Here is a 16,972-nt window from a genome sequence, read left to right on the forward strand (position 1 = left end):
ATAAATATATAATTTGGATGTGTGTAACACATAAGACGTAAAGGGCAGATGGAGCATCATAGGAGAAATGTATCATGGCCTGCCTATGCCCCTGAAGAAGGTAACTGGGCAGCATTTCTTTCAGTATGTCTGTCATTTCTTAATTGAATAGTAATTGTAATGGCAAGACATGCTTTTGGAACAAATAAGGGGTTGAATTAATCAACCTGAGTGACTTGCACCCCAAGTGTGTGGCATTCTCACCCAACAATTAAATAGATGCATAATCTAATTATGAACCAATAGACCAGTGCCATTCGCCTCCAACAGTCTCAGACACTGATCCCAATTTCCCATCCTAGATCCCTTCTAGGTACCTTTGAACTTTCTTAGAGCCTCCGATAGTGCATTAGTTTTCTGGGAGAAACCACTGACTCTCTCTTCAAGGTCAGGAGAAATCTCCTCTGGCTGCTGGAACTTTCCCTTCTCACACCTGGAGAGAAACAATTTCACATGATTATATTTCATTTCGTGACTTATTATAAATTCTTGCTGGTGAGTCGTTACTCTAATGGGCCTGGAGTTAGAATTCCTCTACTTCTCCCAGCCTCAGGTGCAACATTCCCCTCCAAGGACCCATTAATCTTCTTCAACTCTGGCCTGGAGAGACCTGCTCTGAGGATAAAAGGGGAATTGAGTCTCTATGGCCAATTCACTCTATGGCCTCCATGCTCTGGGGGACAGCAGGTTCCCAGGTAAAGTGCTGTAGAAATCTGCCCACTAGGAACTAGACTGAGACACCAACTCCCCACTCCCCAATTCATTCCACATAGGTCTCCAAACAATTCTCAGGTGGGGAAGACTCTTGATCACCACTGCCCTGTGCTGAATGGTAACCAGTGCTCCAGCAGTGACAGGTCCATATTCCATCCCCATAATCCTGAGACAGCCTCTAGGAAATACTTGAGGTCAGTCTTCCCCACTGAATGGATAATTCCAAAGTCTTCTTTACAAAGGTGAGAACCTCAGGATGAAGTTGATCAGAGAGATTTGTATCCAACATGTGACCTTCACCACACATTTTGTTGTAGAGCCCTGGGGAGATATGGTGCTAACTGTGATGGGCTCCCTGGGGTACAGCCTGGGACTGTGAAACTGCTGCACCCCCTTAATTCTCTCCAGCCTGGGCTGTCTCTCATAATGCCTTGCTCGTGACAAGCAGCAAGCCCCTCCAGGCGCTGTGATCACTCAGCACAGCAGCTTGTGGAGCCCCACACCCAGCTAGATTGCCTGAATGCTCCCAGAGCCACTCACAAATCACACAGAGAAAAGCACCAGCCACATTCCCCCACCCCACATCCCAGCTTCCAGCACCCAGCACTGTACCTCAGGACTATACTGTCTAATTTATTATTTGGTTCACCACTTCATCAAGGGAAAGCGGATATACACCAGCCTTTGCAAAACCTGAGCAGATTTACCACACACTTCCTACAAACTCACTGGTAAAGATAACCAGTAAAAGAAGTTTATTGACTACAAAAGATAGATTTTAAGTGACTATAAGTGATAGACAAAAAGTCAGAATTAGTTACCAAAATAAAATAAAATATAAGCACGCAGTCTAAACTCTCAACACTATTAGACTGGGCAACATCTAGATTAAGCATTTTTTCTCACCCAACTGGATATTGGAATTCATAGTACACAGATTTCACCCTTAAAATCTGGGCCAGCCTGCTCTGTTGGAGTCTTAAGCCTTCTCAGTGTCTTGGTTGCTTGCAGCATAGGTGGGGGCAGGAGAAAGACCAAGCATGGGCCCCCTGTGTTCTGTTTTATACCCTTAGCCCATGTGCTTGGAGAACACAAGTCCAGACATTCTCTCGTGGGCATTGCTGAGTCCACAGGCAAGGTTGAGCAATTGCACTAGTGTGGTCTTATGCAAGTGAGTCATCGCATTGTAGCTCCCTTGCTGGAAAATGTCTGGTGTTGTCTGTTCAGTACACACCCAGGTGTTGGTTACCTCCCTTGTCATTCTCTCTGGATAGCTAGTATCTGGGCATCTCCCAAAGTCACAGCATATTTTAGAGACAAGCATACAACACATTCTCATAACTTCATATGTATTGACGATATACACATTTAGATGGCACAGTGGGTTTCAGCAGATCATAACCTTTCCCGTGATACCTCACATGGCATGCTTTATGTGCAATATCACAATTATATGTAAATGAGGACTCTGGGGTTACAGAGTGCTCCCCCAAGGTGTAGAAAGTCACACTAACATCACCACCAAGCTCTTTCCCAGTGTTGTGAAATGTGAGGGGGAGGGAGAGAGAGCCACGTACCTGCTCAAGGTGCTTCTGACATCCTATAGGAGAGAGAGAGAGAGAGAGGGAATTTCAGTCCCATCTGACAAGCACACACAGGGGATCCCAGGGAAGGGATTCTTCAAATATGGTGAAGAGAGGCCTTGCCCTGACCCCAGACCATGGATTCCCTGAGCTAATGGGGCTTTTCCATCTCTAATATCAATGTGTCTGTAACGCTCCAAAGAACAGGAATGCACACGCCAAGTTACACTGAGATTTCCGACTGCTGGACTCCAGTTCTTACGATTCAGAAGCCCGCCCTTCCCCGTGTGGGGATCTGGGATGTTTCTAACTACAGGCGCTGGCTTCCAATTGTCCCTGGGGGTGCTCAACCCCAGACCCTGCCCCCACTCCACCCCTTCCCCCAATGCCACACCCCTGCCCCTCCTCTTCCTGCTCCCACTCTGCCCCCACCCTGCCTCTTCCCCGCCTCTTTCTGTGCCCTCTCCCAAGCACACCCTATTCCCGATCCTCCCCCTCCCTCCCAGCACCTCCTGCACACTGCGGAACAGCTGATTGTGGCAGACAGGAGGCACTGGGAGGGAGGGGAGCTGGCTGCTGGTGGGTGCTAAGCACCTGCTAATTTTTTTACATGGGTGCTCCATCCATGGAGCCACAGAGTCGGCATCTCTGTTTCTCACTCAGTCTCACCTGCAGGAATTCACTCGCTGGCTTCTGACACTTCCCCTCCATCTCACTGGTCAGCTCACTGAGACGGGAAATCTCCTCTGAGCATTTACTGAAATTTTCATTTTGTATCCTCATAATCTCCTCGTCCAGCTTCTCCAGCTGGGCCAGCAGGAGTCGCTCTTGTTCCTCCAGGAACCACCGCAGTTGCTGAAATTCAGACACAATCTTCTGCCTCTCGGTTTGTGTTTGTTTCTGTATAAAAATAGGGAAAGGGCTAGTCAGGGACATGGATGGAGCCTGGGGCCCTTTCATGGAGAGCTGAGTGTGGGGGAGGGAAAACTTTGTTGAGAATCCTAAGATTTCCTTCAGAGTAGCAGCCGTGTTAGTCTGTATTTGCAAAAAGAAAAGGAGTACTTGTGGCACCTTAGAGACTAACAAATTTATTTGAGCATAAGCTTTTGTGAGCTACAGCTCACTTCATCAAATGCTATCCTAAGATTTCTGACATTTGACATTTGACTCTACCCTATGGGTACTAGGCAGAGGATTCTCTCACACCTTCCCCTTTGGCCCCTGTATCTCTGAAAGGGATGTTTCCATGTCTGTCATGTTAGCATATTCTGTTATTCATGGTCTCTGAAAACTCAGACCCAGAGCAGCAGGTGGCAGGACTCAGCACTACACTGACAGAAATGCCAGGAGAGTTAAAAGAAACAAACATTTTAACAACGCCAAGCAATCACCAGACACAGTGGACAGCACTTCATATGTGACATTCAGTTCACTTGTGGGGATTTCTATGAAAGCCACAAGGGCTAGACATTCACTTACTAACTGAAATGGAAGTTTAGGGCTTGTCTACACATGAATCTAACCCAGGAATTCATGATCATAGGGAAACACACACACGTCAACATTCATCAGGGCCAAAGAGGAATCTGCCTCCAAACAGACCTCCCACTGCCAGTCCCTGCTGGTTAATAACAGGCACCTACCAGATACTCCCGGCTTTTCCCCTTTCCAGTCACTTTCAATCCCAGCAGCTTTTCTCGCTCTTCCCTCAGAGCCTTCAGTTGGGCCTGGATTTTTTCCTGAAGAAACAGAAATGATTTGGGAGGTTTTATTTGGAGGGTTGAGAAGGGTGTGGAGCTGGATGTTTTTCCATCCAAACCCTCAGATTGGTTGGTTCTAATCACTTTGTGACGTCAGGACCACCAAGGAGATGAAACCTTCTCAGTGGAGACTGGGAGTGTGTTGTATTCAGACTTGTTAGCAATTCAGGTTCAATTTTTTTTTTTAATTAGAGAGAGATCTCATTTGTAACCAAGCTTTTTTGGTATTTATGAATAGATTAGTAGTGTAGCGCATAACAGGACTCTGGAGTCACTTGGGGATGGATCAATAAACCTGTGTTCGAGAAGGCTTAATGAACAAAGTGATACAAATCCCAGAAGCCACCAGGGTTTAAATATGGGCTGGGATTTCAGCCCTGAAGACCTGGGGATTGCACTGGTTGGGCAAAGCTGGTCTAAACCCCAGGGCAAACCCCATGAGAGGTCAGGGGGCCATTCGTCTGGTTTGAAGCTGTGCAGTCCCAGATTGGTGGAGCCCTATTCCTGTCCATAGGGACTTAGCACTGGATGTGGCTTTGTCTGGTGAAAATGAGAGAGAGACGAGGAAACAGAGCTGGATTTACAGCTTGCATGCTCCCGGCGGGGTCCCCACACTGCTCCCAGTAGCTGGGCAGTTGCGGGGGCCTCGTGTCCGAGCTCCCTTCCCCGGCCTGCAGGGACTCGGAGCTCTAGGGTCCCCTGCTGCCTGTGACATGTGGAAGCTGCAGAGTACCCCCACCGCCTGCAGTGACTTGGAGCTCCTAACCCCTGTGGGAAGTAGGGGTACCACCACTTTTAATGTTTAGGCACCCCACTGCCCAGTGCCCCCTGCACAGCCCCCCCACAACTTCCCAGTGCCTCCTCACAGACCCCCCCCACTGCCACCTCACTGCCTAGCCCTCCCCACCCCCTCACTGCCCAGAGCCACTCCACAAACCCTCCTAGACACCCAGCTCTCCTGTGCCCTGCCCCCACTCACTGGCCCTAATGGGAAGTGTCTGCAGGGCTGAGCGAGGAGCCCTCCAGCACGGTTGCGTGGGGCCGTCTCCCCCTCAGCTGGCCCCATCCTCCTCTGGGACCCAGAAGCAGCAACATTTGAAATTTTAGCTGCCCCTAGAATGCTAGTGCCCCTAGGCACATGCCAACTGTGCTGATGGGAAATCCAGCCCTGGGAGGAAACTGAGGATGCATGAAGGACACCAGCAGGGGGGCACCTCCATGCAGAATGACAAAGGCAGGGTGGGCCCATGCAAGCAGGCGGGGGGATGTCCCGTATTCTGAGGGTGTATCTGTGGCCACCCTAATTAGAAATGCAGATTTGTATAAAGAACAGCTGGGGATTGCCCTAGTGCTGTCCTAAACCTTTTCAGAGGCCATGTCTTCTGGGTAGGTACCTCCCTATCCCATGCCCTGGTAAAGGTCCCAGAAGCAGTGGATTCTGGGAGATTTCCAAAGGCGGCAGGTGGGGCTAATGGAACCCCTTTGGCTGGTCCTTGCCCACATACACACTAGTACAGTCCAGATTGACACAGGTCAGCACCGCCAAGGAGTTATTTGCTACAATCCAGTCTAATCCCCATGGTATTTGGCACAGCCCTGCACTGTCTGGAGCCCTTTTGTGGGTGGACTCAAGGTGTTTGGGGTCCAGCTAGTGTTTAGCACAGTGAGCTCCTCTAGTACAGGCTGGCATTGGAGTTTAACCCCTGATGGAGCAACACAGGAGTTCAGAATCCCAGTGAGAAACCCCATCTCCCTGCTGGGCCTGGGGCTGGGACCTTTATCGAGGAGTCTTTCCCTCCTAATGGACAAACTTCTTCACAGGGGGCTGATACTGAGGTGGCAGCGTGGCCTGCTGGTTCGGGCCCTGGACTGGGGCAAGGGAGAGCTGGGTTCTATGCTGAGCTTGGCCACTGACATGCTGGGTGACCCTGGGCAACTCACTGTCTCTCTTTGTGCCTCAGTTTCCCTTAACACCCTTGCTTACTTAGACTGTAAACTGCTCAAGGCAGGGATTGTCCCTCACTGTGTTTTGTGTGGGGCCCAGATCTCATTTGTGGTCTATTAGGGCTACTGTGACGCAAATAAAGATAATAATAATAAATTCTATTAAACAAATCTGTAACAACATCTTGTAATTTCCCTTTTCCAGGTTGAAGGTAACACTCACGTAGACTGGCCTGCAGCTCTTGTGATTTAAACCTCACTGATCAATTAACAGCTGCAATTAACAGTGAAAGATAGTTTTGAAAAGAATTGAAAATCTTAGAGAAAAGTTTCCCACATCAGATATCTTTAAAGACTTCATTTTTTGCCTTTCTTCCCATGCTAGCTGATCATTTATTTTGTTATAGCATCTCCCATACAATGACGGCTTTACAGAGCTGAATGATGTGTCACACCTGTGACAGGCAACTTTCAGTGAAATCAGCCTGTAATTAAAATCCAAAATTATTATCCATTAAACTTGACAGCAATTCCCTACCTTGTACTTCTGGGCAGCCTCCTCTATAGGAACCACCCTGTGAGCGCGGTGAGCCCGGGACTCTCTGCAGATCACACAGATGGGGGTTTGATCCTCTTCACAGAACAGTTTCAGAGTCTCCTGGTGTTCCCCACACACCCTGTCCCCTCCTGCTCCTTTTGCTGCCTGGAAACTCAGCCGCTTGGCAATTTCTACCATGTTTGCCAGCTGCCTGTTGGGCCTGAGGTTTCTCTGTTGCACCGTTTCTCTGCACTGAGGGCAGGAGGCGGCTGTGTCAGGTCCCTCCCAGCACTGGGCGATGCAGGCTCGACAGAAATTGTGCCCACACTCCAGAGTGACAGGGTGTGTGAAATACTCCAGACAGACGGGACATGTCGCTTCCTCCTGGAGACTTTCCACGGGGTTCTCTGCAGCCATGGCTCACTTAGGGCAGAGTAACAGGGTAAGTTTCAATTTCCTGAGTTCACACAATGCCCCGCCTGCAGCAGCAAGGAGGTGTTTCCCTTCCTGGAACTGATTCACTCTGTTTGCTGAATTGGAAAGAGCCAACTCCCAACTGGTAATACTACGCCCTGGAGGCTTTCATGAAAAATGTACCCCTCTAGGGCTCTGGTCCTGCAATCAGCCCCCTGTGTTGGTGTGGAGGGTCACTGGGGCTTCACATGGACATCAGAATCCATCCACCTGTCCTGACGAGCTTGCAGAACTGTGTGTCTAAGGAGTGATATTTAGGCTTGGGCAGAATTAATTTGAATTAATATATCGTTTTGACAGATAACATTTATTTTTAAATATTTTTTTATATTTATCTATTTCAACTTGCACAGTTGCATAGTTTTTATCAATTTAAATGTTCACATTTGTGGGAATTTATGGGGAGGGGTCAAACAATATTTTGGTCATGCAATAATTATTTAATGACAGTAGATACTGAGATTCAACAAGTGAAAACTTTGTAACCATTAAAACACAAATGTCAGCATCACATTTCAAAATGTACTAAGTAAACATCCTTAAGTCAAACTCATGCAGCATTTTTCTTACTGTCCCTATTTGTAAATTTAAATTATTATCAATGGAAATATTTTTTCATCAGTTTGTGTGTGCAAAGTGAAATCAACGATTACAGACAACTGCTGATATAATCTAATTCTCCTAAATCTAGTCATATTAAATCCACAGGCCAAAAACTTGGTTTAGCTGGAATCAATGTTTCAAAGGCCTGATTCTCATTTACACTAACGCTGCTCTGGCTCAGTATAAAGGGGCCACAGTGTCACGAACACTCATGATTTTACAATTAGTCTTATGATATTTGGTGTGTTTGTTAAAGCCCCAGCTCCTGGAAGCATGTGATGAGGTGAGACTTTTGGCTTTCATTTCCTAAACAAAGGAAGTTTCTAGCTCTCTTGGTTGCAGAGAAAAACTTAAAAATGTGATCTGAGTGAAGCCTAAAGGTCTGAGAAACCAGAATGCAAACAGAAAGAACTCAACATTTATTATTATTTTTATGTCTCATAAAAGGCAATCACATAATTTTGGGGGTCCTGACTCATGATTTTTAAAGGTTTGGGATTGGCAAGACTGTGCCACTGAGAATTCAGACCTTAAATCTCTATCCGCTACCCATGGAAAGCCCCCTAATTTAGCACAGTTAACAGAAAAGGAAGTAGACAAAGACGGCAAGGTGTGGGAATGCGCATGGAGCCAGGCTGTGGGCCTAAGTAGCAAATGAGCACAGCCCCCCAGAATCGGGGGTGAACTAAAGAGACAAATTAGAATGTTCATTTTTATATTTAGGTCCTTAGAGCCTTTGCTGGAGAAGCCAGGCCTGAAAACACAAACTGATCACTGCCAAGGCAGTATTGCCAGCACCATGTAATCAAAAATCAGGAGGTTGGCTGAAGGAAACATGGGGGGTGGGGCATGAGAGCCATAAGAGCAAGAAACTGACTTTTGTTAAAGTGAGCACTGAGGCTTTGTCTACACTGGCAAGTTTCTGCACAATAAAACAGCTTTCTGCGGTGAAACTCCTGAGGTGTACACACTGCTAAGCCACTTTGTGTGCAGAAGCTGCGCAGTTGTATCGCTGTATAAAAGCCATCCCCGATGAGAGGCGTACAGCTTTCTGCGCCAGGGCTACAGCACCGCGGTGCCAGTGTAGACACCCTGGTCGATTACAGCACTGCGATTGGCCTCTGGGAGGTGTCCCACAACGCCTGTTCTCACATCTCTGGTCATCGGTTTGATCTCTACTGTCCTGCCCTCAGGTGAATAAACCGTCAGCCCCAACCTCTAAATTCCTTGGGAATTTTGAAAGTCTCCTTCCTGTTTGCTCAGTGATGCATGCAGTGGTCTCAGCGCCTCTTTGCAAGTGACCAGGCCTACTCCACGCACCAGGTGATCCCCCGCTTGGAGCAATGCCAAGCTGCTGGATCTCATCGGCATTTGGGGAGAGGAGACTGTCCAGTCTCTGCTCTGCTCCAGCTGTAGGAATTATGATACCTTCGGACAGATATCACGCTTTCATGAAGGAAAGGGGCCATGACCGGGACACATTGGAATGCAGGTTCAAAGCGAAGGAGCTGTGGAACGCCTACCTCAAGGTGCGGGAGGCAAACTGCCACTCCGTTGCTGCGCCCACGAGCTGCCGGTACTACAAAGAGCTGGACATGATACTCGGCGGTGACCCCACCTCCACCGCAGAAACCACCGTGGATACTTCGGCGGCTCAGGGGACAATTGAGAGTGGACTGAACCAGAAGGAGGAAATCGTGGATGGGGATATGGAGGGGGACGGGGACCCAGAGACAGAGGATGACTTTGTGTTCACAGATGCATGCAGCCAGGAGCTCTTCTCTACCCAGGAGGAGGCTAGCCAGTCACAGCGGTCGGAGTTTGGCAAAGCGGAAACTGGACAGGAGGCCCCTAGTAAGTGGCTTTGATTTGGGGAATCGCTGAAGCAAGTTGTTGGAGGGGAGGAGGGCTGGAGAAGGCCGTCTTGTGTCTGTGCACTGAGCTTGCGGGAGGGATCTGCAGAAGGCTGCCTTGCGTCTGTGCGATGTGCGTGCCACCACATGCCTAGGAAGAGCGGCGGAACAGGGTGTTGATGGACTCTCTCACTTCATGGGAATCTGCCTCAGAGATCTCCATGAAACTCTCATGGAGTAATACTGGGCAATCCACTGCCACAGGTCCTTTGGCAGAGCTGCTTTGTTTCTTGCCCCATTAAAGGTAACGTTCCCGCACCACTCGGCCATCACTGGGCGGGGAAGGGACCGTTGCTGCACATAGGCGAGCCGCATAAGGGCCAGGGCGGAAGACACAGGGTTGGAGAAGACCCTCCCTTGATTCCCTGCTAACCCTCAGCAGCGAGATATCTTTCATAATGAACACAGGCTATGGAAAATGTGGGGACAGTAATGATTGTAATGCTGCCCGCCCTACAGTGCTGGCTCTCCCCAAGAGCCACGTGTCCAGTGCACATTAGTGTCCTGGAACACTGAATTCCCCTGTGGTTACTCACCATTTTAGAGGTCTTGTGGCTCATGTGTACTTGCCTGGGGTCAGCCAGTTAGTGATAGGTATGTGAATAGAAGTTGTGTTTTAAAACACTGATTCGGTGCTCTGTGTGTTGCAAACAATAGTGCATCTGTACAATGTTTCATTTTGACTTCACAGATCTGACCTTGGGAGCCCAGCCTCCCTCTTTGTTATCGCCGGCTGAATGGCTGCGCAGGATTAGAAAGCGGCCACGAAAAACTAGAGAGGACTTTCCCCATGGAGTTATGCAGCACTCCGCGGTCAAAAAACAAGAACTGAAGGAGTGGCGGGACAGCAAGTCTCCCGACACTGCTAATGCACTCTTATCAGCATCCTGGCTCCAGTCACTACCCGCTGCATTCTGTACCTGCCCCCTCACAGTTCACCCTGAGGACACCCAGTACCCACTGCACTTAACACCCATTACTCTGCAGTTTAGCTCTGCTGAAGTACAGTACCTGCTGCACTCTACTCCAGTGGACAAGGCTGCATATGATTCCTGGACATACACAAATCTTTAACTGTCCCGGGATCCTACCTCCTCCTGGGACCTTCACTTCCCCCATCCCCTACAGTGCTGATGAAGTTTTTGGTTGTCTCTCTCTTCTAGTTACTGTTGTTTAATAAAAGAATAGTTTTGGTTTGAAAACTTTATTCTATTAACTGAAAGCAAATATAGCCCTGTAAAGCAACAGGCAATTTTATTAAACCATCACAGTGCATCGTCCACACCAATCCAAATGACCTACTAGCATTACAAGCATTGAATGTAATGAGCATAGCAACAGACATTATTAGCTTTCAGCTTAAAATTGCTATCTCAAGTCATCCCTGATCCTTATGGCCCCATGCTGTGCCCCTCTAATAGCCCTGGTGTCTGGATGTTCAAATTCAGCCGCCAGGCACTGAGCCTCAGTGGTCCAGCCCTAAGTGCAGCTTTCACCCTTCCCTTCACAAATATTATGAAGCGTACAGCACGCGGCTATAAGCATAGGAATATTGTCATCGGCCAGGCCCAGCCTCCCATATAGGCAGTGCCAGCAGGCCTTTAAATGGCCAAAAGCACTCTCAACAGTCATTCTGCACTTGCTCAGTCTGTTGTTGAACCACTCCTTGCTGCTGTCAAGATACTCTGTGTATGACTTCACAAGCCACGGCATAAAGGGGTAGGCAGGGTCTCCCAGGATCACAATGGGGATTTTGACTTCCCCATGGTGATCTTCTGGTCCAGGAAGAAAGTTCCTGCTTGCAGCTTCCGGAACAATCCAGTGTGCTTTTCAGTCTAACCAGGAGAAATGTGAGGATGTCTGGGTATGAGACAATCTCACTCCAAAGGGGATGCTCAGGGTCAGTCTAGACTTGAAAAAGAGACGGAGAAACAAAGGAGACACACTAGCTAATCCCAACCACTTTTCCTGCCCTAGACAGACAATCGGAGGCTGATATCATCACTCCCCATTTATTCCCTCTCTGGAAGGCACAGATTTGTCACAGGTCACTCCGCAAGCTTCTGGCAGAGTTGGGAACAGAGTTTAGATCTCCTGAGTCCCAGGCCAGTGCTCTATCCACTAGGAAATGCTGCTTCCCTCTCCTGATGCTGCAGTAGCAGAGGAGGGAAATCCAGACTTCCAACAAAAGGCCCTGTGGGAATCAGTCTCTCCTAATGGTGTTGTTTGAATGCAGAGGGGGCAGGGAGAAGGAGCAGAGGGGGTGAGTGAGGAGAGACAGCACCTCTCTACCCCTGTGCACTCCCTCGCTTCTTATCCCATGATCCCCAAACACTCGATAGCCCCAGCACCCAGCTCCTCATTTCACAGCTTCACCTTCAATACCCAGTTTCCTCCCCATAACCCATCACCCTGGTCCCTTAATGTTTGATCCCCCAGAGCCCAGCGCCCTGGGAGATTTGGGGACGGGAAGAGTTACCAGCCTGCAGGGACACTCACTCTTCATGGAACAGCCCCAGGTAAGTGGGGGAGCCCAGCCTGGGGCTGGTAGAAAATGGGGGATGGGGACAGGTGTCTAGAGTGAAGGCCCAAGTGTCCTTCTCCTCATTTCCATGACAGGGGGATCCCGGCTGGGAGTGGAAGGGAGATGCTCTGGGCTCTGCCACGCTGGGAAAACCCTCAGTCACTTTATTCCAACACAGACCTGGCCCCTCCCACCAGCACTGAACAAATGTTAGAAAAGAGCAGAATCAAAGGACCCACCTGGGGCCAATATCAGGGGGAATCCCACCCCCCAGAGGGCAGTGTGTCCCACCAGCAACGCAGTGACTTGACTGGTGGCAGAACCTGGCTTTTCCTCTGTCAGCTCCTCCTCTTGTTCCCAGGAGAGTCAAGCTGCCCAGGGATGATGCAGGGAATGGATCCGGGCAGGTCTGGGAGCTGGGATCCTCCCTCCCCACTTCTTGCTCCTTCTGCTGCTTTTGGTCTCCCCATTCCTCTTCCCTTTCCCCTCTGCCTGGGAGAACTGGGGACTGTCCCGTTCCCATGGGCGTTCGCTCTCCAGTGTGAGCCTGGCTGTGTCACTGAGGGCAGCAGCTCTGGGACCCGCAGGCACAGGGGGAGCCCCTCCCCGTCTGGTACAAACTCACCAGCAGGTCCCTGAAAGAGGCTCTTTGTGCAGAGTCACTGTCCTGCCCAGCCCCAGCCCTTTCCCCCCGGTCTCTCCCAGTCACCTATGGGCTCTGGCTCAGGGACCGATGTGGGCAGCACTTGGGTTACCCCAGAGGATGGTTCCAGGCTCTGGAGAAAGCGTCCACTTAGGCTGGGCAGAGAGGTTGGGTTAATGAAACACAGACCCCACTGGGGAGCAGCAGTTTCACACTCTGGGCTCTCAGGTAGAGGAGGCAGCAGTGTCTGACCCAGGCAGCTCAATTCAAGGGCTCTAATATCAGGAGAACAGAAAGACACACACCAGCCTCCTCCTCTCCCTTAGCAATAACCGGAGTCCTCTGGTGGCAGCAGCTAAAGACTGAGCCTCCCTGTCCTGCCCCTGCAGCCCCCAGGGACAGGCAGGCAGAAGTTGATCACACTGGCCCATCCGCACTCACCCCCCTGCCAGAGCCAGCAGTGACTCCGGTCAGTGTGGCTGAGATCTGAATCCTGCCCGGAAATCAGACCAGAGCCCTGGGCAGCCCCGAACACTCAGGAGATAGACCCCAAAATCATGAGTGTGTCTGAAAATAATAAATTGGAGCAGGGTGTCTGTGTGTGGGTGCAGGGAGGGTGTCTGGATATTTGCCTTGTAACTTCTGAGCCTTTAGGTGGAAGCCTCCACCTACCCCCAAAGCTTCAATGAGTATTTAGGGTAAAATATTTCCTCTCTGGCTGGTGGGTGGGGCAGCCTCTCACCCTCTCCTGCCCCATGGGGTGGGGGAGCTGCCCTTGTATCTCTCCCTCTCATTATCCCCGACCCCTACCCTGTCTCTCCTCCTTCCCCAGCCAGTCTGCTCTTGCTTTCACGGTCTCACCCAGCGTCCCCTCCGCATATCCCTCCTTTCCTTTGCAGTGCCCCCAATTCAGAGTTTCTTTCTATTGAAGCCCTGTTCCCATCTGCCCCAGAAGTCTCCCCAGATTCTCCTGCATCCCTCCATCCTCCCTTCAGTCACCCCCTGCCCCCCATACCATCCTGCCCCCTGCATCCCCCTTCACCCCCTCAATCCTCCCTTATCTACACCCTGCTCCTCTTGAGCCCCCTTCCAGCTCACCCCCCTCTGCCCCCCATGTGTATCTGTCCCAGCCCCCAGCATGGCATGGGCTGGCTCCCCCTGCCCTGCACACACTGGGAGCTGCTGGCAGCTTTCCTGGGCCCAAGACAGGGAATTGCAGCCAGCTCCACTGGGAGCAGCCTGGGGCCAAACCCTCCCTCTGCAGCCAGGGTGTGATGGGGGGTCACCAGTCTCGGGGGAGAGGGCGCGGGTCTCTCTTACCTTCCCTCCAAGCGGTGCCCGCCCTGGGGTCCGGGGCTGGGCCAGGAAGGGGGCCCTGGCCAGGCTAGGGACTCTGCCCTGGGAGAAGCTCCTGGGGAGCAGCGAGAATGTCCCTGTGGAGATTCCCCTTTCCCAGCTGCAGCCAGGGCTCTGGGGTCCCAGCTGCTGCCTCTGGAGCTCAGGGATCTTGCTAGGAGCCTGGGAATCAGAGTCACCGCAGTGGCTGCAATTCACTTCCTGATGCCGGGACTGACCCCAGTGATTGCTCCCAGAGCCGCATCCCAGCTGCTCCTGGGTCATAGCAATATCCCCTGCACTGCGCTTTGCCTCTTTGTGTCTGGCTTCTGTTACACTCATAGACTTTAAGGTCAGAAGAGACCATCATGATCATCTAGCCCAGGGGTTCTCATGACTAAATTTCTGGTGGCCTCAGAATGCGCCCAGCAGCTCTCACTGGTGGCCGCTCTGACGCTTTTCCCTAAAATACTTAATTAACTTTAGGAAAAACAAATAAATATGCACAGAGGTAAGCATAGGAATGGTCCCACTATTGTAGGGAACTTTACATGGCCCTGGTGGAACTGGCTAACGAAAGGATCTGAGTCCTCGCTCCCATTCTCTTTACCCAGAGACCTGCATGACCTCAAGGACTCCCCTTCCACTCTAGTCTTCTCCCTGTAACCCCAACAAGGTTGGCCCCAGGATGCCTGAGGGGCTCGCTCCCCAATCTTGTTGTGATCACTGAGGAGAAGAGCTAGGGTGTTACCGCTCCGGGGTAGTCTCTTTGCTTTCGATGCTTCCCTGACTTAATCTTATCCCAGCAGGATAAGACTTATCCAGCAGGATACGGACCCTGGACTTCAGGAAAGCAGACTTTGACTCCCTCAGGGAACAGATGGCCAGGATCCCCTGGGGGACTAACATGAAAGGGAAGGGAGTCCAGGAGTGCTGGCTGTATTTCAAGGAATCCCTGTTGAGGTTACAGGGACAAACCATCCCGATGAGTCGAAAGAATAGTAAATATGGCAGGCGACCAGCTTGGCTTAATGGTGAAATCCTAGCGGATCTTAAACATAAAAAAGAAGCTTACAAGAAGTGGAAGGTTGGACATATGACCAGGGAAGAGTATAAAAATATTGCTCGGGCATGTAGGAAAGATATCAGGAGGGCCAAATCGCACCTGGAGCTGCAGCTAGCAAGAGATGTCAAGAGTAACAAGAAGGGTTTCTTCAGGTATGTTGGCAACAAGAAGAAAGCCAAGGAAAGTGTGGGCCCCTTACTGAATGAGGGAGGCAAGCTAGTGACAGAGGATGTGGAAAAAGCTAATGTACTCAATGCTTTTTTTGCTTCTGTTTTCACTAACAAGGTCAGCTCCCAGACTGCTGTGCTGGGCAACACAAAATGGGGAAGAGATGGCCAGCCCTCTGTAGAGATAGAGGTGGTTAGGGACTATTTAGAAAAGCTGGACGTGCACAAGTCCATGGGGCCGGACGAATTGCATCCGAGAGTGCTGAGGGAATTGGCGGCTGTGATTGCAGAGCCCTTGGCCATTATCTTTGAAAACTCGTGGCGAACGGGGGAAGTCCCGGATGACTGGAAAAAGGCTAATGTAGTGCCCATCTTTAAAAAAGGGAAGAAGGAGGATCCTGGGAACTAGAGGCCGGTCAGCCTCACCTCAGTCCCTGGAAAAATCATGGAGCAGGTCCTCAAAGAATCAATCCTGAAGCACTTAGAGGAGAGGAAAGTGATCAGGAACAGTCAGCATGGATTCACCAAGGGAAGGTCATGCCTGACTAATCTAATCGCCTTTTATGATGAGATTACTGGTTCTGTGGATGAAGGGAAAGCAGTGGATGTATTGTTTCTTGACTTTAGCAAAGCTTTTGACACGGTCTCCCACAGCATTCTTGTCAGCAAGTTAAGGAAGTATGGGCTGGATGAATGCACTATAAGGTGGGTAGAAAGCTGGCTAGATTGTCGGGCTCAACGGGTAGTGATCAATGGCTCCATGTCTAGTTGGCAGCCGGTGTCAAGTGGAGTGCCCCAGGGGTCGGTCCTGGGGCCCGTTTTGTTCAATATCTTCATAAATGATCTGGAGGATGGTGTGGATTGCACTCTCAGCAAATTTGCGGATGATACTAAACTGGGAGGAGTGGTAGATACGCTGGAGGGGAGGGATAGGATACAGAAGGACCTAGACAAATTGGAGGATTGGGCCAAAAGAAATCTAATGAGGTTCAATAAGGATAAGTGCAGGGTCCTGCACTTAGGATGGAAGAATCCAATGCACCGCTACAGACTAGGGACCGAATGGCTCGGCAGCAGTTCTGCGGAAAAGGACCTAGGGGTGACAGTGGACGAGAAGCTGGATATGAGTCAGCAGTGTGCCCTTGTTGCCAAGAAGGCCAATGGCATTTTGGGATGTATAAGTAGGGGCATAGCGAGCAGATCGAGGGACGTGATCGTTCCCCTCTATTCGACACTGGTGAGGCCTCATCTGGAGTACTGTGTCCAGTTTTGGGCCCCACACTACAGGAAGGATGTGGATAAATTGGAAAGAGTACAACGAAGGGCAACGAAAATGATTAGGGGTCTAGAGCACATGACTTATGAGGAGAGGCTGAGGGAGCTGGGATTGTTTAGTCTGCAGAAGAGAAGAATGAGGGGGGATTTGATAGCTGCTTTCAACTACCTGAAAGGGGGTTTCAAAGAGGATGGCTCTAGACTGTTCTCAATGGTAGCAGATGACAGAACGAGGAGTAATGGTCTCAAGTTGCAATGGGGGAGGTTTAGATTGGATATTAGGAAAAACTTTTTCACTAAGAGGGTGGTGAAACACTGGAATGCGTTACCTAGGGAGGTGGTAGAATCTCCTTCCTTAGAGGTTTTTAAGGTCAGGCTTGACAAAGCCCTGGCT

At 50.2% G+C, this 16,972-nt stretch overlaps 3 protein-coding genes across 5 annotated transcripts in view; 1 reads left to right on the forward strand and 2 right to left on the reverse strand.

Moving 5' to 3' along the window:
• LOC119843336 (butyrophilin subfamily 1 member A1-like) overlaps positions 1 to 16,972 on the forward strand; it is a 1,931,986-nt gene that overhangs the window by 672,576 nt on the left and 1,242,438 nt on the right. The gene's annotated exons all lie outside the window — the stretch shown is intronic.
• LOC119843287 (zinc finger protein 850-like) overlaps positions 1 to 16,972 on the reverse strand; it is a 1,467,609-nt gene that overhangs the window by 81,833 nt on the left and 1,368,804 nt on the right. The gene's annotated exons all lie outside the window — the stretch shown is intronic.
• The window catches only part of LOC119843319 (zinc finger protein RFP-like), a 555,398-nt gene that overhangs the window by 6,400 nt on the left and 532,026 nt on the right, over positions 1 to 16,972 (reverse strand). The window contains exons 1-5 of one of the 3 annotated variants that reach the window (XM_038372538.2): positions 6,579 to 7,081; positions 3,980 to 4,075; positions 3,006 to 3,236; positions 2,331 to 2,353; positions 357 to 472 (exon numbers count right to left, since the gene is read on the reverse strand). The exons of 1 other annotated variant lie outside the window; for it this stretch is intronic. In XM_038372538.2, the coding sequence (XP_038228466.1) occupies positions 357 to 472; positions 2,331 to 2,353; positions 3,006 to 3,236; positions 3,980 to 4,075; positions 6,579 to 6,995 (883 nt within the window). In that variant the 5' untranslated portion in view covers positions 6,996 to 7,081. Of the gene's footprint in view, positions 1 to 356; positions 473 to 2,330; positions 2,354 to 3,005; positions 3,237 to 3,979; positions 4,076 to 6,578; positions 7,082 to 16,972 lie in introns of those variants that run through there. One more of the 3 variants, XM_043496859.1, reaches the window with a different exon arrangement.

This window comes from Dermochelys coriacea, chromosome 14 (assembly GCF_009764565.3).
Source record: "Dermochelys coriacea isolate rDerCor1 chromosome 14, rDerCor1.pri.v4, whole genome shotgun sequence".
In the NCBI taxonomy this organism is placed as follows: Eukaryota; Metazoa; Chordata; order Testudines; family Dermochelyidae; genus Dermochelys; species Dermochelys coriacea.